The 17,203-nt window shown below is 54.5% G+C and overlaps 3 protein-coding genes across 5 annotated transcripts in view; 2 read left to right on the forward strand and 1 right to left on the reverse strand.

The window, feature by feature from the left end:
• LOC105471171 (EPH receptor A1) overlaps positions 1-836 on the forward strand; it is a 17,808-nt gene extending 16,972 nt beyond the window's left edge. For all 3 annotated transcript variants that reach the window (XM_024789531.2, XM_024789533.2, XM_071094316.1), the window contains exon 18: positions 57-836. In XM_024789531.2, coding sequence (XP_024645299.2) covers positions 57-135 — 79 coding nt within the window. In that variant the 3' untranslated portion in view covers positions 136-836. The remainder of the gene's footprint in view (positions 1-56) is intronic.
• LOC105471178 (zyxin) lies at positions 477-10,427 on the reverse strand. Its single transcript, XM_024789534.2, has 10 exons — positions 10,161-10,427; positions 9,796-10,018; positions 9,129-9,328; positions 8,893-8,985; positions 8,256-8,777; positions 3,210-3,330; positions 2,928-3,097; positions 2,661-2,839; positions 1,641-1,761; positions 477-1,024 (listed from the first exon to the last, which is right to left on the reverse strand). The coding sequence occupies exons 2-10, from the start codon at positions 10,001-10,003 to the stop codon at positions 920-922; spliced, it is 1,719 nt and encodes a 572-aa protein (XP_024645302.1). The 5' UTR covers positions 10,004-10,018; positions 10,161-10,427; the 3' UTR covers positions 477-919.
• LOC105471179 (family with sequence similarity 131 member B) overlaps positions 9,258-17,203 on the forward strand; it is a 30,591-nt gene continuing 22,645 nt past the window's right edge. The window contains exon 1 of the mRNA XM_071094317.1: positions 9,258-9,657. The gene's annotated coding sequence lies outside the window, so the exon portion shown is untranslated. The remainder of the gene's footprint in view (positions 9,658-17,203) is intronic.

Raw genomic sequence — 17,203 nt, forward strand, 5'->3', positions numbered from 1 at the left:
GAGGGCTGTCGGGGTGGAGCCTCTGTACTCATGCCCCCACCCTTCCTTGCCCACAGGGACCTGACGCAGATGGGAATCACACTGCCCGGGCACCAGAAGCGCATTCTTTGCAGTATTCAGGGATTCAAGGACTGAGCCCTCCTCTCACCCCACACCCAATCAGGGAGCAAGGAGCGAGGACGGGGCCAAGGTCCCTCATGGTCACTCCCTGCGCCCCTTCCCACAACCTGCCAGACTAGGCTCTCGGTGCTGCTCCTGCCCACTCTCAGGAGAACCCTGCTCTGCACCCCAGAAAACCTCTTTGTTTTAAAAGGGAGGTGGGGGTAGAAGTAAAAGGATGATCATGGGAGGGAGGTGAGGGGTTAATATATATACATACATACACATATATTTTTGTAAATAAACAGGAACTGATTTTCTGCCTCCATCCCACCCACGAGGGCTGTAGGCACTACAAAAGAGCTGACTACTGAGAATTCTGGAAAACAAGGTTTTTTTTTTTTTTTATTTGTAGCTATAGCTACAACCTGGCAGCACGGGGGAGGGTGGGAATGTCCTGGAGGGTCAGGGCATCTCCCAAGCCTCCGCAAGCAGAGTACAAAGGCTGCTCCGGGGGCTGGCCGAGAGCGTGGGTGCAGCAGTGAAAGCAGCAGCACTAAACCTGGTGCCCCGCTCAGGTGGGGTGTCTGGAGGACGGTGGGCAATCCCTGCAGGATGGGCGAGGACTAGACCCCAGGGTGGGGACCCTGCATCCCTAGGCCATCTTGGGCCCTGGGTCAGGGCACCTGGGATGCTAGAGTGGGGTCGGGAATGGGAGGGGCTAAACATCAAAACAATAACTGAGGTGAGGGCAGGTGGTCTCAGTGTGGGTGGTCCACGATGGGGCATGGACTGCGGTTTGAAGAGGGCCTGTCCTCACTCAGCTCTGGGCTCTAGCAGTGTGGCACTTCCGACAGAGCACGTGACCGTCCAGGGGGAAGCAGCCATTGTCATCTGCCTCAATCGACAGGGGCTTCCCGCAGTCCTGGGAAGAAGGAAGGGTGAGGGGCACTGGACCAGAAGGCCCCTGCTCTGCTCCACCCTACCCCACCCCGTGCAGCTCCATCGTGGAATTAGAAAGATGCTTCATGGCTCAGAGCTGGTGTCATCGCATTTTCCAGCCACACCCAACTCCCCATCCCTATCCTGCTTCCAGTCACCCACTAGCACCTTCCTGCAGGAGGGCAAGCAGTGGGTAGAACTGCTTCCAAGGTGTTTGCTCCCCTGCCCACCACCGCCCTAATAAAAGAGAGGTTTGGGGGCCTCTTCCATCCTGGCTCACCTCCATTCGAAGACTTCTTCTCTCAACTCCTGTCTCCCCATCCCCTACCACAGTAAAACACCATGCCCTTCCCTCCTATTGGCTTGTCCTGTTTCTTGGCTTATCCATGACTCAAAGTGACCTCAGAAGTCCCACAGCCCTGTTTCCTGCAGCGGCAGGAAGGATTCAGGCAGGGCAGATGGGCTGCCACCATGAGCCACCCTCAAAATCACAGCCCTGTTTCCTGAATGCTGGCGCTTTCCACCACCCAGTTAGTAAGCAGCATCTCCCGCCACCTCCTGGTCGGAACCAGCCCAAGGAGCCCAGAGGGATGGCTGACCTCACACTTGTAACACTTCATGTGGAAGTTCTTGTCCAGGGCAACCACTCGCACGGTCTCATCTCGGCCAGGCTCAGGCATGATGGGCTCAGAGCAGACGGAGCACCTCGGGGCGTACTGCCTGAAGGGGGAGAAAGGGCCAGCAGTTAGCCAGGGCTTTCATCCCCTGTGTGCACACACAGAAGCCAGGCTGTGCAGCCAGGAGGCAGACTTCTCTGCCCTGCATCTCTAGGTGGAGGAAGCCCACCAGAAGGGCCTAAGACTGAGCCACCATGACTGGCCCTCATCAAAGGGAGTTTCCTGCCTCCCCAGTCACTCTCCCAAAGCAAGATATCCTTCCACACACCTGCCACGGTGTTCTCTCCCACTAGATCCTTACTGTCCCATTCACACTGCAGCTCCTGCAGAAAGCCAGCCCTGAGGTACCCCTCCCATCCGATCCTGCTTCCCTGACCCTCACCTTCCCCCAATCCGCCCACCCCAACGCATGTTGCCTCTGCCCTGACTGCCTGGCACTGTGGAGGGATGTGAAGTTGTGGCCACCCCAGGTGGAATCCTAAAAGTGTCTGCCCAAACACTGACCCCCACTGGAGGTGGGGGTCAGATTCTGCACTGTTCCCACAGCTGCACTGAGGTTCTGTGGGTCAGCCTGGAAAAGGAGTCACCTTCTAAACACTGTTTCTGAGGAGAAACCAGATTTCCAAACAGCTGATCTCCAGAAGAACTTTTAGAACCCAGCCTGTGTGAAATGAAGTCACTCCAGCACACTTCACGAAATGCTGACATAGACACACGATAAGCTTCAGTGATCAAGGGCGAGGGAGGGACCAGCCAGCAGCAGGACTCGATGTCCAGGCCTAAGGCCCCTGGACAGCTACATCCAGATGACTTGGTCCCTGCTGTCTACACACAGGACATGGGACCAGAAAGCAACACCAAGGGTTTGGGGCTGTCCTGATGCTAGGGTGACTACCAGACCAAGCGCGGCAGAAGCCCAGAAGGCAGATGGCAGGTCCTCACTTGTGGTAGTCGGGGACACAGTGGGGCCGGTTGGCCTGGTCCACAATGAAGGAGGTGCCCTCCAGGGGGCGGGCACAGACCACGCAGGTGAAGCAGTGCGGGTGATAGGCCTTGCCCGTGGCCCTCAGCATGCGGTCGGTGATGGGCTCCCCGCAGGTGTTGCACTTCTCCAGGGTGTCCTGAGGAGGCAGCAGGAGGAGGTTGGCAGGGAACCGGCACCCCACAGCCAGCTTCCAGGGCCTGACTGCCCAGCACAGCCCAACTCACAGTGTAGCAGCTCTCGCAGTACGGCGCCCCCTCCAGGCTGTAGAACTGCTGGCCCTGGAGCTGCTGCGCACACTGGTGGCAGGTGAAGCAGGCGATGTGGAACAGCTGCCCCAGAGCGCGGACGGCCGGCTGCGCCCGGGCCAGGGGTTGATGGCATCGACCACAGAGTTCTGGGAAAGCCGGAGAAGACAGCAGTAAATAGAAGGAAGTATGTAGGGCTGTGAGGGATCAGCCCGCTCGGATAGGGGGCAGGGTGGGGCTGTCCCGGTGGGGTGGGCTCACCGTTGACGGCCACGTTCTGCCTCTGAGGATGCTCCATGTCCTGCATTAGCTGCTGGGTCAGCTGCTCCAACTCCTCCACCTCCTTCAGAGTCAGGGGCCCTGGGGCCCCAGGGGAGCGCACCTGCAATCCCAACACTTTCTTCACACTCTCGAGGGTTGCTGCCTCCACCCCCCCAGGCCAGCCTACCCGGCTTCTTCCGATGAGGACTTAGCTCCCAGCTCATGTCCCAGATGCTCAGGCTTGACCCTTAAAGCTTCTCCCTTGTCCCCCTACCCCCGCCATCCCCAGCACCACACAAATAACAGGGGAAGAGGACCTAAGCCTGGATCTCGTACAGCAAGACATTTCCGCCCGCTTTGCCCAAACCCCCTGAGCAGTCACAGACAGGCCAGAATGACTGAGCAGACGGAGGCCACGCACACAGCAGCTCGGGTCACTGAAGCACCAGACACTCCAGGGCCACGCATCAACTCCACAGAGCATGCTCGGACATCACCCCCATGGGACAGGGGCACGCAACAGCGTGCACACACGCGCACACACACCTACCCGGCCTGCCTGCTGCTGAGCAGCCCCTGTCAGCGTGGGGATACAACACAGGCAGGAATTGCAGGTTAAACCCACTGAGCTGTCTGCAAGAACCCAGCCCCACCCCCACACAGAGACCCTGTCCCTCGAGTGAGGGACTTCTGGACTACCTTACTCAGGTCCCTCCCCAGCAGCCTCAGAGAAGGTCCAAAGGCCGTCCCCTAGGCCAGTCCAACCTTTCCATTTAGGGGATCCTGGGGACTGCGGTGGGGAGTGGATGAAGGACAGCGCCGCCAGTAACCCTGAGAGGTAACCCTGAGAACTCCAGGAGGGGCTGTCTGACCTGCACCAGGACTGCCAGAGACACGCCCACAGGAGCAAGTGCACTGGGTGGGTCTTTTCTATGTCTGGAAAAGCCTACCCAGGACCATGTCCCCATCACCGAGTGTGCTACCTGCGGATGCCTTCATTCCCGTAACACCTGGAACCTCCAAAGCTCCCCTGCTACCTCCTTCCATAGCCCCTCTCCCCTCAGCCCTGGCTTCACTGCCCCTCACCCTGACCCCTATCTGTACCCAGAGTTGCATCCTTTCTGCCCAGTGAAGCATGCGTCCATAGAAGTCCAACTCCCCAGATCTTAGCCATTTTCCCTTAAGATCCTGCCATCTCTTAACTGACTCGTTCCCTGGAACACTCACTTCAACTTTGTCTCCTCCAGTCTTCCCTTCCTGGCATCTCGGGGACAGAGTGAAGGGCCTCGTCAGTCCTTGCTCTCCAGTGCCATTCTAAATGCCCGGCTCCTCCTTCAGAAGCACAGAATCCTCATGTGCATCACCTCCCATGGGTATCCCCGTTCATCAGGACCCTCTATCCAGAACTGTCCCCTCTGCCAGCCTGCACCAATGCCACCGCTTCAAACCAACCTTCCCTCCAACTCAGTCATCGTCCATCATGGTACATCCTTGACCTCAGATTTACCTCCAAGTCCCCTGCCAGCCATGATCTGCCTCTCCTCTCCCCATCCACACCTACTACGCGAACCCAGAAAAGCCTTAGTTCCCCCACCCGCAACCCACCCCTGGACTTTGTCCATCATGCCCCAGCCTGGTCCCCTGACCATGTACTCCTACAAGGTTCACTGTCCCTCCGGGCACGTGCAGCCACCCGCAGCTATCCAGCCCAGTCTCCACCCCAAGTCACACCACCACCCGCTTCCTGTTTCTGCTTCCAAGCTGCAAAAAGCAGTGGAGAGGTCGCTGAACACTGCAGAGTGAGCTCACAACACTGCAGCGCCCGCACGACCTCCAGCCCGGCCTTCCCCGCAACAGCTGTTCCAGACCTCTCCATCTTCTTAGCCGCGACCTGCTTCACCCACTTGCTGGCACCATGACCTCACCTCCCACATGGCTGAGGACATGGAAGCCAGCCAGCTTAAGCTCCCTCATCGTCCTTCCTATCCACACTGCAGCCACTCTGTCCTTGCTGTCTGGGATGCCTCTAGGGGGAGGGGACATCACCAAGATCTCTTCCAAGGACCGAAGCAGGCTGACCCTGCTTTCCCACAACACTCACCCTCCATCACCTGCTTCCCCGGGTTACACACGTACTCGAGCCCTTCTCCCCTAACTTGCAAAAACCACATACACTACACCACAGACTGATACACCCTCACACATACCTACCCACACACCACTCACATGCACACATACATACACCACACACCACTCACACATATACCACACACATTCACACTCACACATATACCATACCACACACACAAACACCACTCACATGCACACTCACATTCAGATATACCACACCAAGCCAGGCACGGTGGCTCACGCCTGTAATCCCAACACTTCAGGAGGCCAAGATGGGCAGATCACTTGAGGTCAGGAGTTTAAAACCAGCCTGGCCAACATGGTGAAACCCCGTCTCTACTAAAAATACAAAAATTAGCCAGGTGTAGTGGCACGTGCCTGTAATCCCAGCTACTTGGGAGGCTGAGACAGGAGAATCGCTTGAGCCTGGGAGGTGGAGGCTGCAGTGAGCATGGGCGACAGCCTGCACTCCGTCTCAAAAAAAAAAAAAAAGGATATACCACACCACACATACCACTCACACTCACATGTATACACGTACACCACTTGTGTGTATATGTGTGAAAGTATGTATGTGCTCATTCGCTTGTGCATATTCACACATATATATACAATGAATGTATGTGCTCATTCGCTTATGCATACTTTCACACATATATACACAATGACACACTATACACATCACACTGACACACCACTCACACATGCACACACCTTTGCTCACACATGCACACATATACTCATATACACACTCACACAATCACACCACACTCATGCCACTCATACATTCATGCTCACACATGCACATATACTCACATACACATACACCACACCCACACCCACACACTAACACACACACCATTCACACACATATGCCACTCATATATTCACATATGCATATACACACACACACACACCACACTCACATCACTGATACACAGACCTTCCCTTAGTCCTTTTCCCTGCCAATCTTTAAGACCAGGCTACACCAGTAGCCCCACTTCTCACCACCCACTCTCTCCTCAACTCCTCACATTGTGTTCCCACTACAGGGCACAAACAGGCCATCCCAAGACCGGTGACGATTTCCCAACAGTCTAATCTCTAGCCTTGAGTCCTCACTCCCTCAAATACCCCGCTGAAGGGCTCAGCTGTCTTCTCCAAGTGCACCCTGACTCTCCTCCTGACTCTTCTTCCCACACCTCCCAGTCCCTGCTGTCTGTACTCCCTGGGAACCTCCTCAGCTCCGACCCTGACCCTCCAGCGTCACAGTGTCACTGTGTCCCACTACCATGCTAGACATCTCTGGCCCTGTCCTGAAACCTGGCCCTGAATTTCTAACTGAATGACGGCCCCAGCTGAAAGTTCTCCTGGGACCTGTTGCTCAATACGCTGACAGCTGGACCCCTCCTCTTCCCGTCCAAACCATTTCCCCTTCTGGACTTCTCTATTTTGTCAGCAATCTTGTCATCCGCCCACACCCCCAATCTCCAAATCGCCCTGGAGACTTTGTTTTTCCTCTTCCCCTCACCCTTGTCTTCCAGTTGCTTATCCCTGGCTAAGTCCTGGAGGCTGTGCCTTCCCAACAGCTCTGGCACACAGCTCTCACATGCGGGGCTTAATATTCATTGCAGCTAATATTACTATTGCCCAAAAGTGAACTCATACCCATCACTGACTTCCCTCGAATACACATCTCTGCTGGTGAAACTTTCCAGAAAGCTTCCAAAAACACTGCTTTCACCAGCCCTCCTGACCCACCCTGCACCTACTCAAAAATCATGAATGCCTCTCCAGTGCTCAAGAGCTCCTTGGGTGAGCCACTTCACCTCCTATGCCCTCCAGCCCCGCTTGCCTCTCCAAGTACAGCTCCATCATTTTCCTACAGGAACCTTCCACTTTCTGCTCTCCAAACATCCCTCTCCTCTCCGGATTCTTACGTCCTGCCCATCCTTCGAAGCCTCTCCTAATTTGCCAGGCCCCAAGTGGACTCCCTGGTCTGAGTGCCTGTGACTCACAGGATTCTGCAAAGCTCACTGGTCCTTGGCATTTCTTCCTATGCTGTGTCTGAGTGTAAGTAGACATCCACACTATCAGTGGACTCTATGGATGCTTGGACCAGCATCATCATCACCAGAAACTGGAAGGTCTTATTTCCTGAACTAGAAGGCAAGAACCATTTTGTAATTACAGCTTTTGTATTTTGAGCATTCATGTGCTAGATACAGAACCCAACACTCTCTAGGTTATTAGTTCACCTAATCTTTACAACCACTGTATGGAGTAGATAATGTTAAAGATTGAGAAACTGAGGCTCAGGGTTCACCTAACTTGCCCAGTCTAAGGGCTTGGGAGAAGCCCGAACCAGGAATTCCATTCCAGGTCCATCTGACACCTGAAGGCTGAGCTTCTTGCAGAGATCTCGTCCTTCCCATGTCCTACCCTCCTGAGCACAGAGCACAGTGCCCGGCACGTGGTAGATGCTGGCTCAGCCAATGTTTACTGGGGCTGACTCTTATCTCCAAGCCCTCAGGCAGAAAGAGTGAGCAGGGAGATTAACTCAAGACCCAAGAATGGGAAAAACCAAGGTGGGACTGGTGATCTCATCCCTCCCTTTAACTTTCTGGGGTAAAGGCGCAAGGAAAGGTCCACCAGATCCTCCTAATTCAGAGCCTGTGCTCTCTGTGCCCTCCCAGCCAGGCCCCACCCAGCCCCACACCCAGCCAGGCCTCTCCTCCAGAAGAGCATTTTCTTACCACTGTTCCACCAGGCTAACCTCAGAGGATGAAACTTCCTATCCCGCCACCCCCGTGTCCACCCTGACTCTCCAATCACCTTCATGCTTCTGTTCTGGCTCCTGACTCAGCCCCGCCCCAGCACCCGGGTCCCAAGCCTTGTCCTATCACCATCCCTTACCTGGTTTTGGTTCTGAGCCGGTGCGGGCACTGGGTGCTGCTTCTCCTGCACTCGGGGCTTCTCCCTCTGCTGAGCATAGGTGAAGCTGGGAGGTTGAGGGGAGCCTGTGCCAGCGGAAAGAGCTTCGGGATGCCCCAATTTTTGATTTGGCTGTGACCCAGATCCACCTGGGGCTCCAGGACTGAACTTGGAAGCCACGGGAGTAAACTTAGGAGTCACTGGAGAAAACTTAGGGGCTGGAGCTGGCGATGAGGCTGGGGGACCTCGGGGCTGGGTGTTAGCCAAAGACACAGGCTGGGGCTGGGACTGGACATGGAGTTGGACCTGAGGCTTGGGCTGGGGCTGGGGCTGAACATGGAACTGCGTCTGGCTCTGAGCTGGAGCTGGAACCTGGGGCAGAGGCTGGGAGCTGGAAGGGGCCTTCCAAGGAGGCAGGGGTGCTGTGCCCCCAGCTGCAGGCTTAGTACTGGACTTGGAAATGAATGGAGTGGCCACTGGTGGGGGGACATATCCAGATGACACCTGCAAGGGGTGGGAGAGGGAAGAGAGATGCAGACAGGAGGACACCATCCTCCATAGCTCTATCCCCTGTCTCTCTGGCCCTGGGCCCTGCTTTTCCTACTCTGCGGTCCCTTACCCGAGCTTTGAAAGGATCATTCTTGGTCATGTCATCCAGCAGTGAGGACAGAGAGTCGATCTCCAAATCAATACTGCTCACCTTCTCCCTGGGCTAGAGGGTCAGAGGTCAGAGCACCTATTCCAAGCCTCCATTCCCCCCACCCCCAAGGCAGAGGTGCAGGGGAGGTAAGAAAGGGCCCTCTTCTCCTCGCCTTGGGGGTGTCCGGTACAGCCGCCCCTCCCAGGCCTCCATACCTGCGGTGGGGACGGTATGGGGGCCTCAGGCCCTCCCTCCTCTTCCAGAGGAGGCGGCGGGGAAGGGAAGATCTCCTCCTCCAGAGGCGCAGGGGGAAATGATTCCTCGATCGGCGGAGGGGGCGGCGGGAAGGCACCTCCCAGAGCACCCTCCGCATCGTCGCCATCCCCAGCGAGGGGAGGTGGAGGCAGGGGAAAGTCTGGGGTAGGAAGGAGAAAGACGTCGCCCGGGGTCCCTCTGCCCCTCACCCAAGCTCCCCTCGGTTTACCGCTCTAACCCCTAACCCAAGAATTCTCTCGAGGGTCCCAGAGCGTGTGGGGACGCAAAGGCGGGGCGCAGGGCGCCCTGGGAGTACCAGGTCAGGAAAGGCCGGGGGCACGGCCAAGGAGTGGTGCAGCTCCCGTTACACTTCGGAAAACGGACCCGGAGGGGAAGATTCGTGCCCCACATTCCCGCCTCCCACCCCCAAGCGGGGGACTTGGAACGGTCCCAGGAGCTCTGGCTCCCAGCCACGAGCTCCACGATGAGGTAAGAACATCTGCTCGGGACAGGGTGGCTGCGCCCAGCCCCCTAGGCAACAACCTTTCCAGACATCCCCAGATTCCCGAAAACAGTGCCCCCCCTCCGGCGCCCGCTGGGGTCCAGCCCCCAAGCCCCGCCGCATACCTTCCGGGGGCGGCGGGGGAATCTCGCCCACCCGGCCCATCTGTGCGCGCTGGGCCCCGGGTGCCGGGGGAGGCTCGCTGTCCCCGGGCCGGAAGGGATTCACTTTGGGTTTTGGGGCCACCACAGGGCCGAACTTCTTCTGCGGGGCGTAAAAAGCCGGAGCCGAGACCGAAACGGAGATCGCGGGAGACGGGCGGGGGGCCGCCATGGCCGGGCCGGGCTGCTGGGGTGGGTCGCCGGGTTACGCAGCGCAGAGCCCGGCTCAGGAGCCCCGGGCGGTCCCAGCTCCCCTTGGCGACCCCCATGCGCCCCCTCCCGGCGCCCCGCGCCCCCTCCCCGTGGGGCCGCCCTGCCGCTCCCCGCACCTCACCGCGGGCCGGAGCGTGCGCGCCGCGTCTCGGGTGGCCTCCTCGGCGCCGGGTCCACGGACTCTGCGTCCCAGTCCGGAGCAGCCTCCAGCCGGGCGGGGAGGGACACACGGAAGGAGGAGGGAGGGAGGAGGGAGGGGGCGGGGAGAGAGCGGCGCCCAGACCATACAAGGAGCGGCCCGGAGAGGGGGCGGGGAGAGCGGGGAAGGGCGGAGCAGGCAGGAAACTCCCCCAGGAAGGGGCCCTGATCCTGCCTCAGGCCAGAGGCTCCGCCGAGGTCCGCCCGCCCCCACCCCACTCCACTCACTGCCGCCCCCGCCGCCCCGGCCCGGCTCAGACCCCCGCTCCCTGAGCACAGGCCTCTGATGTCATTTCCTGACCTGCCCTCCCCCCATGCCCGACCCGCGGGTGCCCGAGATCTGACTCACCGTCCCCCTCCGGGCTTAGCCGGCGGAGGTGGGGCGGGTGCCGCAGAGGTAGCCACGCAGCCCCTGTGCGCCTCCGGCCCGGCCCAGCGACCTCCTCTCCGGCTTGCAGTTACCCGGTCCCCTCCCGCCACCACCCGCTACCCGACCACCTCCGAGTCCGCCTGGGGTGGCCGAACGTATGGAGCTGGGCTCCAGGGTGCACGAGGATGGGGGATGAGGAGCGGGGCGTTCTCCCTCCCAGCACCCCCCAGCTGACTCTGTGCCCGGAGCGGGTGTGTGAGCTGGAACGTCCAGCATTCTCGGGGATACGAACTTCCAACGCTGGGCAGCCTCTTAAGGCTTCTAGGAATTCGCATCCTCCGCGCCCCCGCCATAGGATCGGTTGCGAGAGGGACCGTTCGGGCCCGCGGGGCCGGGAATGGAGGTGGGAGGGCGGGGCCGAGGCGGCGGCCGCCTGCGGACTGGGGACCCGGGAGGACGGACGCGGACGCGGGCTGCTAGTCTTTTACAGCTCTTCAGCGCCCACCACTACCCACTCCTCTAGAAGACCCCGGGCGACGGTGGGGCTCTTGGGCATTCTGAGACTGCCCTTGGTGGAGCCCCCTACTGGCCCGACCGGATTTCTCAGCCTGCGACTCAGCCCCAGGCTACGCGAAAGAGGCCGGACCCGGGTAATTCTTCTAGTTCTTCTTCTTCTTCTTCTTCTTCTTCTTTTTTTAATTGCGCTGGGAAACTTACCCAATCTCGGCCCCAGTTCTTTCCCACTCACTATCTGCAAACTAAGGAGTCATGGCCTTTCGCCCGCTAGTCCAATATGCATCCCTAGGCGCTTCATTTTATCTCCTCTTGTCAGCTTTTACTGCCTCCTGAGGCCTTCCTCTTGTTCACACTGAGTGTCCAGTCCCTCCAAATCTGACTACACTCTACTGGCAAGGAACACCTGGGCCATGTTTTAGAGATCATCCGAAGACTAACACCAAAAGTTTATGAAGAGAAAGCAGAGGCCGAGCTGGAGATGGACCCGGGTCACACCCAGGTAGAGGCAGGATCTAAACTGAAACTGGTGTCAAATCTTTTTGCCTTGAAGCAACACTGGGCAGGATAGAGCAGAGTGAGGTCCGAGTGTGAAGATCCAGCCTGATGCCCAAACTGACGCCTCTTCATTCTCCTCTGCTCCGTCTGTAAAAGTCAAGGGTTAATCCATCTACTTTATTGCATTATATGGAGAAATAAATGAAATGTCATAGCTGTATGCTGTATATGACTCAGTATTATTATTCAAATTCCAGTTCTGCCCAGAATGAAAATTCTGACCCGGTTACACTAAGGCGTTTCCCCCATATGTCCCTTTCTGGGTTGCCAGGCACATCTCTCAGGGGCCTTGGTATTTGTAATGTCCTCTCTTTCCTTCAACCTTATTAAGTCCTTAATTATACCTAAGACGACATCCTAATCACCTTCGCAAACCCCACTGATCTTTTTCTCTGCCATCTCATTGTCTTTGTCACCACCAGTATTTCTCACAGCCACAGGCATGTGTGGCCATGTATGATGGGAAGTAGACAGCGCACACCTCTCTGACACGCTCAAGCCAGTCCTGGGCCTGTCTCTGAAGACCTGTTAGAAATTTCATACTGGATTTCCTGTGCATGTTGGAGATTGTGTCTTGGGCTTCACAGACCAAAAGTCTCATCACAAATCCTTCAAACTATGGCCCCTTTGGGGGAAAAAAAGATAGTTAAGAAGATGATTTCCAGATAACTTCATAGGAATAAAAGCCATCTATCCTCTAAATGTCTCCTTAAGTAATGTGTGTGTGCAAAATAGAGTATGTGTAATTGTTAGGCAGCTGAACCTATTTATAAATCAGAAATAGAAGAGTGCGTAGGCAGGCATAGTTTTACTGACAACTAAGAGCATTCAGGATGCAGAATATTCAAACAAAGACTTTTAAGCCAGCCATTCTAAATACAAGTAGAGACACCCAGAGTATCCCAGAAGAACAGAATCACTGCCCAAGATGTCTCAAGAGGAGCAGCAGAGTCAATGCTCTTAAAATGAAGACAATAAGCTGGGCACAGTGGCTCATGCCTGTAATCCCAGCACTTTGGGAGGCCAAGGCAGGCAGATCACTTGAGGTCGGAAGTTTGAGACCAGCCTGACCAACATGGTAACACCCCATCTCTATTAAAAATACAAAAATTAGCCTGGCGAGGTGGCGGGAGCCTGTAGTCCCAGCTACTGGAGAGGCTGAGGCAGGAGAATCACTTGAACCCAGGAGGCAGAGGTTGCAGTGAGCCAAGATCACGCTACTGCACTCCAGCCTGGGCAACAGAGCGAGACTCTGTCTCAAAAAAAAAAAAAAAAAAAATGCAGGAAATGAACAAGAGTGGTCTTAATGACTGAGCATTTTTCTTAAGTAAGCAATTCTAACTGATATCCTTAGGCAGTATGTGCGAAGTACAGCAAATAAGTTCCTGATTAAAGAATGTCCAACAGCTTAAGACCAGGGCAGGGAGACAGTGAGAAAATGGCCACTGCCCTTTACTACCTAAAACATCTCCACGCACCTCCAAGGATTTATAACCATCAGGAACCAGCAAGTTTTCTTCAAGAGTGCACAGCATAAAGTACCAAGTTAAGAGCGGTCATGGAAGGAAAAGGAAAAGACAGTGTCACGACAAAAAAATGATTTCTAAAATGGAAAGAGAAATGCAACCAGGAGGTTCTTTCCATATGCCAACTGCAGATGGATAGAGGTTCCCTCATAGGCCAGGCACCACGTGAAGCATTCTGAAAACAGCAACAATAGCAGCACCCTAACAATAACATCAACAACTATAATAGCAGCACACGCTGAGAGAATGCTTAGAATATTGTTTGAGGTGCAGTGCTAAGCACTGTAAATATATTAGCCCTGGCCAGGTACAGTGGCTCATGCCTGTAATCCCAGCACTTCGGGAGGCCGAGGTGGGTAGATCACCTGAGGTCAGGAGTTCGAGACCAGCCTTGCCGATATATAGTGAAACCCCATCTCTACTAAAAATACAAAAATTAGCCGGGTGTGGTGACGTGTGCCTGTAGTCTCAGCTACTCAGGAGGCTAAGATGGGAGAATCACTTGAAACTGTGACGTGGAGTTTGCAGTGAGCCAAAATAGCACCACTGCACTCCAGCCTGGGTGACAGATAGAGACTCTGTCTCAAAAAACAAACAAACAAACAAATATATATATATATATATATAAGCCCCATCTAATCATCACTATAAACCTGTGAGGAATATACATCATTACCCCATTTTTAATTTAAGGAAACAGGCTAACTGGATGTTGGATTTTTCACTCTCTAAACTGCAAAAATTTTTTGCAACACAAATATTAAGACTCTCCTGCCCCATCCTTGCTTCTATCCTTGTATTCCATCACTTCTCCTCAGGCCTTCCTACCTCGCCCATCAACAGCCCCTTTCAAGTCTGCCTTCACCCCAACACCCCTACTTTATACCTGTGGGCCACCATTTTCTCTTTCTGTCTCATGACACCATCAAATTCTGTCTGTCTATGTATCTGTCTATCTGCATGTGAACACATACACACATTTTGTATATGCAAGCCATATGTATACGTGAAGACTTCAAGAATTGTTAACAGTACAGTCAGGTTCAGTGGCTCACGCCTGTAATCTCACCACCTTGGGAGGCTGAGGTGGGCGGATCACTTGAGGCTGAGAGTTCAAGACCAGCCATGGCCAACATGGAGAAACCCTGTCTCTAGAAAAAATACAAACATAAGCTGGGTTGGTGGTGTGCGCCTGTAATCCCAGCTACGAGAATTGCTTGAACCAGGAGGCAGAGGTTGCAGTGAGCCGAGATCGTGCCACTGCACTCCATCCTGGGCGAAGGAATGAGACTGTGTCAAAAAAAATAAACAAATAACAAAGAATTGTTAACAGTAGTTGATGTTAGGGAGTAGATAGAGGAGGACAGAAGGCTTTTATACTGTTGTATTTTGTCCCTGTGAACATGTATTACTTTATAATCTGAAAAAAAAAAAAAAGAGAGAGAAATGAAAGAGCCATTGTATCTTTTTCCTGATATCGGAGCACCTGCCTTGCACTGAGTACTGTGTGCACTCAGCCTGCGGCTTCCCACTTGCTACCAGATTTACTGCCCCCCTCATCCCACTGGCCTGCGTGCTAGTACAAAAGAATCTCTCCCTGGAGGGACTGCAGACCCGGTGGGTGATGAACCATGGATGGGTTGGGCGGGCATCAGGATGAGATTAGGGTGAAGCACACAGCAAGACCCAGAGATCTTTGCAGCCAAGGCCAAGGTTGAGCAGCCTCCTGCCCTGTCCAAGGGCCACTCCCCCAAGAGAGGGGTGGGAGTGACAACCACAAATGCCTAGTATTCCTTCTTTCTTCAGGGTCAGCCCAGGAGGCTGACATCAGAGCATCATCCCCTATACACTTTCCCTCCCATTCCCAACCTCAGTTCAGCCAACATTTACCAATTAACTTCTATATTCCAGGCACTCTGGATATCAATAAAAATAAACTCAGTTCTTGCCCTCAAGAAACTCTCCATCTGGGGGGGTGGGAAATACTTAAGTAGATAGTTTTAGTATAATAAGTGTTACGGTTAGAAAAAAAAAATGTTCTAATCACCCGCCCAATAGAGCTGGCTTGGTGTGGTTACTAATTACAGAACCTGGATGGTCTTCTCACCGTGTAACCTCATTATTATCCCACCAGATCAGAAGCAGCAGTGAAGATTCCAGGACCACAGAACGAGAATCAACGTAAGGCATCCAGGGAGCAGAGGTCAGAGAAGCAGAAGGCAGGAGTCCCCTCATCCCAAGGGCTGGGCCAGCAAGCGTCAGCAGCCAGAAATGTGTGGTGGGTGGAAGGGGCAGAGCGAAGCAGATGGTCAGATGGCGAGGAGTCAGCAACCAAGGGAGCCAAGAAGGGCGGACAGGAAAAAAGACCCAAGGCACCAACAGCAGCACAGCCAGGTTGCTGGCACCGAGGCAGCTGCTAGTGGAGCATCAGCTGCCTTCATCCTTCCTGCACCCAGAGGAAGCCAAAATCAGAGAGCCTGGCCCTGAAGCTGGAGTGTTTGTCACTGAAAATAGTCGACTAAGGCACTGGTGGGAGTAAACACTGCAGAGTGGAGGCTGAATGTAGGTAGATAACCCCTCTTGCTTGAGGTGACAAGTACTAGTTGCTTCTAGTTGCTCCCCTACCTCCACTTCCTTTAATAAGGTGGGCTTCATATGAAGAAACCTGCTAGGCTGAACTGACACAGTAAGTGGGTGCTTCTCAGCCACCCTCAGAGCTTGCTCAAGCTTCCTTAGGCTGCCCTTTATGCCACCCCCAGAGATGTGACCCATGTAGCCAATGGACACTGTCTCAGAAAAAGGGAACAGGTGGACCCATTAAGGTCTACCAACAACAGCAGACTCGGAGTCTCAACATGCCTGAGCAAGCCAGTAGACAGGCCTTTGTACCCAAGTGTGAGATGCTACCAGAAGACACTCATGCCATTCAGCCAGCTCCCTGGTTCCAGCAAAGTCGTTCCAGTGTGCCTAAGAATAGTGGAGGAGGGCCCAGTGCGTTTGCTCTATACATTTGCTGACTGAAACTGAGTTCCAGAACCATTGAAATCTCACTCTAGATCAAGGCAGGCCCTGTATTTGGTAAAGCTTAAGGACCTTTATTGCATCACTAATTATTCATTCATGTATTCAGTAAACATTTATTGAGCACCTACTATGTGCAGGACAGTTTGTTAGGTGCTGGGGACATAATAATGAGCAAAGACAGGCATGATCTCAGCCCTTGGTGAGTTCAGGCCTTTAGAGGGTCTCCTAGGGGAGAAAAACACTAATCAAATAATGACAAATAAATGTGAAACTGTAACCGTTACAGGAACCTCAAGAGAAAGGAATAGGATGCATCTGGTAGAAACTATACATGGGAGATGTGACCTGTTTGGGGAGTTCGGTAGAGGGATATCCAAGCAGAGATCTGAACAATAAGTAGAAGTTAAGTATGCAAAGTGGGAGGAGAGAAATATTCCATGCAAAAGGATAAGTGTTTGCACAGCCCTGTGACAGCTGTGCGCACACTGGAGACCCAAAGGCAGGTAGGTGTAGCTGGCAGGTCAAGAGGGAGATTCCTCACCGGAGGCACAGGCTGAGGAAAGGCTGGACAGGTGGGTGCAGAGAGGTTGCAGAGCATGCGAAAGGGTTTCAACTTGATCCTGAGAGCAGTGGGGAACCACTGCAGAGTTTTGGGTTGAAAAGAGGGGCACGAAGAGACTTGGGAATTTTGGAAGTGTCACCCTAGGGACAGTGTGGAGGGTCACAGGAGGGGTCAGTGCAGATGTGTGTAGGACAATGAAGAGGTTCTGGTAGAGCTCGAGGTGCAAGGGAGGAGATTTGTGGAGATGGACAAAGGTAGCTAGATTAGAGAGCTTTGTAGGACATGAACTCGTCCACAGAAAGAGTAGGATAGAAAGAGAAAGAGACACCACAGGCCCATCCCAGCTTCTGGTTGGTACCTATGTGGAGCGTGGTACTCTCCACTGAAAAGTACACGTCTGGGAGTGAG

Source organism: Macaca nemestrina, chromosome 4 (genome assembly GCF_043159975.1).
Source record: "Macaca nemestrina isolate mMacNem1 chromosome 4, mMacNem.hap1, whole genome shotgun sequence".
Lineage (NCBI taxonomy): Eukaryota > Metazoa > Chordata > Mammalia > Primates > Cercopithecidae > Macaca > Macaca nemestrina.

What these genes read in the sequence shown, in the direction of transcription:
- LOC105471178 (XM_024789534.2), bottom strand. Translation starts at nt 10,003, where the DNA reads ATGGCGGCCCCCCGCCCGTCTCCCGCGATCTCCGTTTCGGTCTCGGCT. An exon ending in TCCCCCGCCGCCCCCGGAAG is followed by an intron (nt 9,329 to 9,795) that starts GTATGCGGCGGG and finishes TTCCTACCCCAG; the next exon opens with ACTTTCCCCTGCCTCCACCT. An exon ending in GCAGAACGTGGCCGTCAACG is followed by an intron (nt 3,098 to 3,209) that starts GTGAGCCCACCC and finishes CGGCTTTCCCAG; the next exon opens with AACTCTGTGGTCGATGCCAT.